Source organism: Rhopilema esculentum, chromosome 21 (genome assembly GCF_057945365.1).
Source record: "Rhopilema esculentum isolate cy_ngs chromosome 21, ASM5794536v1, whole genome shotgun sequence".
Taxonomy (NCBI): Eukaryota; Metazoa; Cnidaria; class Scyphozoa; order Rhizostomeae; family Rhizostomatidae; genus Rhopilema; species Rhopilema esculentum.
Window position 1 is genome coordinate 10,827,005 of NC_142835.1, and position 8,054 is coordinate 10,835,058.

Genomic DNA, 8,054 nt, shown 5'->3' on the forward strand with positions numbered 1-8,054 from the left:
TAAACTGTTCGTACCTTTATGTTTAGCGCCACACATACACCTCTTTATGGAAATTTGTCAAAGACGAGACGGCGCGTGTTTTTTGAGCACTTGTTGATGAAATTGCACGGCATATGCTTATAGATTTGAAATGATGTTTTGAGATTGATTTTTCTTGCAATTCCCGATATGATGCTGTGCAATGTCGCAATAGAATCAGCGCATGTGCCATAATCACGCGCGTTAGTTGGTTGATTCATAAATCTTCCTGGAGAAGCGTCTGGTTTCAGTGTTTTGGCGCCATGAACTTCGTTCTTTAGCACGTCTGCTTGAATAAGTGTTACCGCATCACCCTTATGCGCTGTTGATGATCGCGCAAGTGTTCTTTTCGACCAGCATCTCAGCGTGATCTGCATTTCTTCAATAGTACCTTGCGCAACTTTCCGACAGATACACGAAGATGTAGCAACACGGCGTCTCAAATTTTCCAACTATAAATCCTCGTCTCCTTTGAATCTTGACCCCAGCGACGAGGAATTAGAGCCACTTGTGTATTATTACTGGTGCCCATCGAAAGCCGCTAGGATTACTTGAGAGGTGCTAGGAAGGTGGCACCTAGGACCTCGGGGCATATTGCAGATTGAGGGGTCTAAAGGGTTTTTGGGGAGGGGGCTAAACATGCTAAAGAAGCAGGGCGATTTTTGTATGGTTTTAAGTACATTTTAAAAATTATTAGGAGGTTAAAGCCCCTATAGCCCCCCGCTCCCGCTCCCGCTCCCGCTCCCGCAGTCCCTGAGTGGCACTGTTATGATGTACCTAATGTGATCTGCATGTATCCTGTATAACATTGATTCTGATTTTTGATCTGTTATTTTTCGATTGAATATTATGTAAATTTCTTTTTGCGTGATTCGTGATTTGAATACGCGATCGTACGATTTCCGCTGTGATTTGACGATCATCAATGACAGAATTTAAACAAATGGTGGGTATTGCGCAACGTTTTTAGTTGCAGTTCCTCTATCTCTCGAGCCGTATTTGTGTGCTGTTCTTTGAAATAAATGGTATTACCAATTTTCAGGTTGTTCAAGTTGTTCTCGACGGTATTGGTAACATATTAAAGGTAAGAAGGGACGCCTGCTTTGTGTCATTTTTGTAGCATTTTTCAAAAGCATCAATCTCTGCTTCATCGGATATTTCTGATTGCAAAAACGTGTGTCTGGGCTGTACAGTGTTTTGCAGCAACAATGAAAAGCGGTGTTTTTTTCTTTTTAAGAGCTTTTATTTGAGTCTATGCATCTCGGTTTTTTATGGGGCGTCTTTTACAGTCTTATATCTCCGTCGGGTTTGCTAAAGGCGCCTACTTCTTCTGTTTCATGATTATTTTTGAAGTTTGCATTTTAACTTCGTTTTCCCCTTTTTTCTCTTGGCCTGTTTTTACTAAATGTGAATTTATATCGTTATAGATGGCTGGTGATGACGTAGACAAGATTACATTAATGATCGAAGAATGTGGAGGTATGCCTAGGCAATGCAGAGATTTCTTTGTTGCGCGCGACGCAGGAGCTTGCTTACTATTTGCGAGCTCTTGGCTTTTCGCATTGTCGTCTACTGGCTGCGCATATTTTTTTGTTATATTAGGTAATATCGCATATTAGGTAATGTGTTTATATAAAAGGGCTGCGTATACCCAACTTGTCAAGTAATATCAAAATAACGGTTTGCGATTGGTCAGTATTCTTGCGATGCAAAACTGCTCACATGAAAAGCAAACTTCACAGTAGGGTAGATAAACAGAATTGTTTTGTACTAATGGCTGGAGCGATGATATGAAGAATCACATGTTTCTGAAAACCCAGAGTTGCTTGCTTTAGCTGGACATACTACCTTTAAATGAGCGAGACACTCCTCCGTCCAGCAGTCAAAGAGCATGCGAATTACACAAAGTTATTATTACGCTTGCTCTCTGTCTCTAGAAAGAAGGGTTGCCTCACTCATATGAAAATTTTCGCTCGCTTACCTCCCCGACAACTAATCGAATTATAACATTGATGCGAGGTCATTTTGCAGGAATCTGATTGTGAGGGTGGGTCCAGAGGGCCCTTTGAACATTAACTTGTTGAAGGGCAACCCTCCTTAAAAGAATTAAATATGAAAATACAACAATGAAGATTATAACGATTGAAATCGTAACTATTGAGAATACAAGCATGGATAACAGTTGCAGGGAAAAATTTAACTGTCTTTAATTTCTTTATGTACTCTAGATGACCAACCTCAGCAGGAAGCCACCATTAAAATGCAACAAAATTACTAAATGATTGTTTGTTCGTCCCTTTATCAGATAACGAGCTTGAAATAATAGTTAGAACCAAAGCCTTTAGACCCAAGTTTTGCTAATGAAGACTTCTTCTGAGTTTTGGCCTCGTAGGAAAGATAGCCCAGCCAGCAATCGTTCTCTCGACATACTTCATGAACACGTAGATATACATCAAGTTGACCCCAATAGCTTGGCTACTTGATTATCAATAGGCCATTGCAGGAAATATGGTGAACTCCAGTAAGCAACTGTGTCACCTAATAAAAACCTTTAGACATTCTGCGCGCACTTATTAACGCTTCGTTATCTGTAGTTTTCTAATCTGGTATTTTGTGAGTGGGGACACTGCACCGCAGATCTTGCACTTTATTGACACAAAGCAGGTCTGCTATGGTTTTATACACGCAGACATTATCATTTGTACTTCATGTGTTTACTGTTGATTGAATGTGCCAAATTCTTCAATTTGGTGTTCGTTTGCACGACGTAACTTCTTAGCTGTAGCTTTGTAGACTCTCTTAGATAAAAGACGATTTCACTGAGATTATGTTCCGTTCGCTGCGATTAGCTTTCTCATAATGCTTATTTTGTTTACAGGCTTAGATCTAATCGAGAAACTTCAAGAACATGAGAATCCTGATATTTACAAGCTGTCTTACGAGATAATCGAGCATTATTTTGCTGACGTAAGGGTTTTTTGATAATTCCATTTATTTATTGGCATGACGATTAATTTCCTCCACAGGCATTTAAATCTCAACATTAACAACGCCCATCATCCGCACATCCACATTGGATACAATTGCATCTGCATATGATGCAGTCGCATCCACAGATAATATTATCGCATCTGCACATGAGACTATTGCACCTGCAGATGATACTATCGCATCCGCAGATAATATTATCGCATCTGCACATGAGACTATTGCACCTGCAGATGCAGAGGTGGAAAAAATTTTCTTCTTTCTGGGAACCTAAGAATCTGGCTCAAAACTTTCTGCAAGATTTAGGGGGTAGACAAATAAACTTTCTGTTTGTGCCTATATCTCTATACTTGGTTGATGTATAAAAGAGGGCAAACTTAGTTTTAAGAAGTATGATACTTCTCATTTGAATGTTCAATCTGTTTTTATTTTGATGCTTAATTTGTTTTTTTTCTCTCGAAGTATTTCTATAGAAGGTTAAATCGAATGCATAAAATTATCAGGCAATCAACTTCTTAACATAATCAGTGTCATTTAACATCGGAGATCTTGACTATTGTTCCAAAACTGTCATTCTCAACATATTAGATATGCCTTTATTTAATGCATAAATCCACATAAGAAAGAAATCAACTTTAACTAGAAATTGATTCATTCAATCAATCATGATGATGGAAAATCAAAAGGAAAATCCATGCAAAAATCTCCAAACATAGTTTCAGAAGAGTTAGGGCAAAATCATTTGAATTGTATGGTGCAATTTATGGAGAAGGCTTTGCCTAATCTTTTGACAAGTGAGAAGCAACATGTGGTTGAAATGGAGTCCTAGCATGCAACAAATTAATTTAACTAAGCATATTAACTTATGATCAATGCTGCTCACACCATGGTGTCAGAAATGTTTTCTGTAAAAGTAGATTCCAGTCTCTATATTATTCTCAGTTTTAATCATGGTTTGTCTTGAAAGCTCAGCTGCTAAAAAAATTCTGATCGTGAGTGGCTAAGATTTCTGTGAGATGGCGAATGTAAATAATATGCACCAAGAATTTCTTTCCAATGAAAAGAGACTAATTCCCACAGTCCTTTGGCAGCTCAAATTTAGCTGCTCACAGGCGAGTTGAAAATAATACTTTCTGTTAATTTGACTTAACATTTGTCACCAGATTTTTACATTTACTCTAACACTTCAAAAATTTTCTGTGAAACTTTCTGCTACATTTTTATCTAGAAAAATTTCTGGGAACTATGTTCCCAGGTTCGGTCCGATACTTTTTCCACCTCTGTGCAGATGATACTATCGCATCCGCAGATAATATTGTCGCATCTGCACATGAGACTATTGCATCTGCACATGATACTATCGCATCCGCAGATAATATTATCGCATCTGCACATGAGACTATTGCACCTGCAGATGATACTATCGCATCCGCAGATAATATTATCGCATCTGCACATGAGACTATTGCACCTGCAGATGATACTATCGCATCCGCAGATAATATTATCGCATCTGCACATGAGACTATTGCATCTGCAGATGATACTATCGCATCCGCAGATAATATTGTCGCATCTGCACATGAGACTATTGCATCTGCACATGATACTATCGCATCCGCAAACGACAATACTTCATTCACATATCCACACACGATACTATCTCATTAACTCTTGAAACTATCGCAGCCATTTAATTCCCATAACCAGCATGAAACAAACCACTACATAAAGATAACATAGAAAGCTGCTTATAGTTATATATCTGCACAGTTATTTTTTCATATAAAGTTAAAGTTATAGCTACATATACATATATGCAACATTTTTGGAAAAATCAAGCCAGCAACTAAGAACTGACAACCCTGGCAATGTCCATTTTGTCCCAAACAAACCTTTATGAAAATGAAAACTTTTGAAAATTCCTCCTTTGCAAAAATTTATGCCTCATCTGTTCGCATCATGTATTTTTTTTACAGCTTAAGCTATGGGAGTGCAACTGGAGTGCTGAAGCCTGCTAGAATTGTCTCAATTATCATCAATTTTTAATATACCCTGGCCAGTTTTCTTCTCACCGCCCACCAAGTTGGACATCTGTTCGTTACTGTGTGCTTCACTAAGCTGGTTTTCAGTTGAAGCTTGGAGCGATATTAATTCCTTAGCCTTCTTCTCTCTGAAAAAATCACCTAAAATCAACCGCTTTTCTCTGCAAGTCGACCTTTTGCTGTCATTCGCGATTTACTTTTACTTGCAGATAGGAACTACACAATAGAGTTTTTTTGTCATGTTCTCACTTTTGTTTTGTTATGTTTAACGAGGAAAAATATGAATAGAAGGACCTTTCTGATATCCTGCTCTTTATCTGTACACCATTTTTTGCTAAAAGATTAAATTGCAATGATTGTTTAGTTTTAGTTGATGCTGACTGAATCACCCCTTTTTGTTTTTAGGGTGAAACCGAGGATGCTTCGCTTGCCCCTGCGGAGGTAGACGGCGAGTTTCAGTTCGAGGCTAAACAGGACATGCCTGTAGATGGCTTCAAATTATGAAATAGCTTACAGACATTAGACGCACATTGACGACGTATGACGGAGCTGATTGTACGATTTGTCAAGACAGTTGATGTTCATTTACAAATCGTACTTAGATGTTCTAGAGCCTCTGCGTAGCGATGTCTTGGCAGTCATACGCGCAGGAACAGCAGGAACAACAATAGCAACTACCGACGAATCAGGACATAACACACTGCAAAAGTAGGAAGATACCTGAGAGTGCGTGTGATGCTGAAGTGGAGAACCCCCGTCCGTCCCCTTACAAAGTGGACTATCGCCGTGCAGGACGGATCAACAACCTTCACCCAAGCTGAAACTGAACATTTATTTAGTGTTTTAATGAATCTTATCCAACAGAAATGACATCATCTAATCAAGGGCTTTCAACCTGCGAATGTAGATAGAGCAAAATTATTCTAGTTATATCTTATGAGAGAACCTTGCAAATCCTGCCTTTTTGTAGATATCGGCATATATATGCCATACGCAGAGAGCCATGAATCAGATGACGTCATGACTGTGTTTATGGGTGGAAAGTTTGAATGAGAATGTGGAAGTTTAAGACTTAATTAGATTTGTAAATTACGGACAGTTTTTACATATTTTGACAAAACAAGGACAGTAACGAAAATTATTTTAGTAATATGTTTTGATTTTGTAAGCAATTTTAATTTGGTAAATTTAAACTTTTAAATCTGTGTTCTTTTCGTTGATGCTAATTTTACGTTTTATTATTTTGCTTGAGTAGATTTATCGCAAATGGAATTGCTTGCCACGTAAATATGTTATTTTTTTCCTTCTTGTTAAATCTTCCGTGTGCCCACAGCTCAGCAAAGAAAAAACAATTTTTCAAAAATGTAAAGGATATATCCCTGTGAAGACGATGCTGATTTTCCTTGCGTCTGTTGTATGAGAAGGTTGCATAAAATTGAATAATTCAAACGGATAATGAGACATAGTTTGATCTTTCCTGCAACGCCTACAGTCGCCTGACCTGATCTTTTTCAGAATGGTATGGTCTCGGTTACAAATATAAGAACCACACGTTTCTTCACAACGAGTTGGCGTACGAGTCAAAAATCGTGCGTCATAGCAAGGAGAACTGCCTGGTATGAACTACTGGCATCGATTCAAGGGCCGCTATTTGCATAAATTCGTTTTTATTTCCTGAAAGTGTGAGTGAATTGTTCCAGTCGTCATTTTAAAGTTATGTTGCGATAAGCAGAAATGATTTTCAATTTTTAAGATTAACCTAAAGCAAAATTAGTGAAACCCATCAATCTAAAAAATTGACGTTTAAAATTGACAAATAAAAAATTGATATGCTGAAATGATTTCTTGTGTATAAGTAATTTGATAGGAATATGAATGTACGCCAGCCATTCTTAAGGTTACGGTAAACGTTTGCTGGATGAAAACATCATTTTTTCGATTTTTTCACATTCAAGTAGCCGAACTTTCAAGGCACACAATGACACCAAATTTGAAACAAACAGAAATTTTGAAAGTGGAAAAAATCCCATGTAAACGAAGGTTTCCTTAATTTCTTTATCTAAACTTTTAGTTGAGGCCTGAAAATCTCTTGACCTTTTAAGCCGATTATCGTTGCTTTGCGGTTGTAGTCGCATGTCTCATTTACAATATAGCATGGCACATCCATACACCCAATGTACGGCCGTGTTTATTTAAACAGGCTTATTGATCTTAAATCTTCAAGTGACTTGACCCGGATTACACTGTGTTTTACGAGTGTATCTTGCAAGTGCGATCAGTAAAATCCCGTTTTCTCCGGACTCGAAATTCCTCTACATGCAGGTACGAAAAAGCTATTATGTACCCAAGGAACCAATCGAATGGCTCGAAAATTTGCACACGGCCAGGGCAGACGTTGGGCAAACAAAGTGTGTCTCAAAATTTTTTTATTTTCTCTGGTCCGTCTTTTATACCCAAATACAGCTGCGGGAGGGTGGAACAATTATTTGCCAATTTTTGACAGGGCATAGTTTCAAGAAGAGGAGGAATTTAAAAAATCTGAGACACACTTTGGTAGCTTAGGACCTGCACTTCCTGCTAGTCTAAGTCAGATTTTGTTACCTCAAACGCAAGGGTACATAATAGCTTTTGAAGGTGGTACACTTTTTGACCAGTAAATTCGCATGGAAAATAACATTTAACATTATTTGCCAATACTTTTTATCTGGCTAGATACGCCATAATCTTGTGCATCGAATGATATATAGTTTATCCAGATTCTTTGAGCCGTTTGGCCTTTAGGAAGAAAGAACCAATTTTCGTGTTCAAAACGTTTACCGTAACCTTAACCTCTGGTCCGCTCGCCAACTCTGGTCCGCTCGCCAACTCCGGTCCGCTCGCCAACTCCGGTCCGCTCGCCAACTCCGGTCCGCTCGCCAACTCCGGTCCGCTCGCCAACTCCGGTCGGCGCGCCAAATGCTTTTACCTCGAGAATATTTTTTAATAACATTTCCAAAATTTGGA

At 38.5% G+C, this 8,054-nt stretch overlaps 1 protein-coding gene across 1 annotated transcript in view; it reads left to right on the forward strand.

The window, feature by feature from the left end:
* LOC135684226 (importin subunit alpha-3) overlaps positions 1-6,339 on the forward strand; it is a 30,079-nt gene extending 23,740 nt beyond the window's left edge. The window contains exons 16-19 of the mRNA XM_065199680.2: positions 1,061-1,102; positions 1,446-1,497; positions 2,897-2,985; positions 5,457-6,339. Coding sequence (XP_065055752.1) covers positions 1,061-1,102; positions 1,446-1,497; positions 2,897-2,985; positions 5,457-5,555 — 282 coding nt within the window. The 3' untranslated portion in view covers positions 5,556-6,339. The remainder of the gene's footprint in view (positions 1-1,060; positions 1,103-1,445; positions 1,498-2,896; positions 2,986-5,456) is intronic.
* The last annotated feature ends 1,715 nt before the right edge of the window (positions 6,340-8,054 follow it).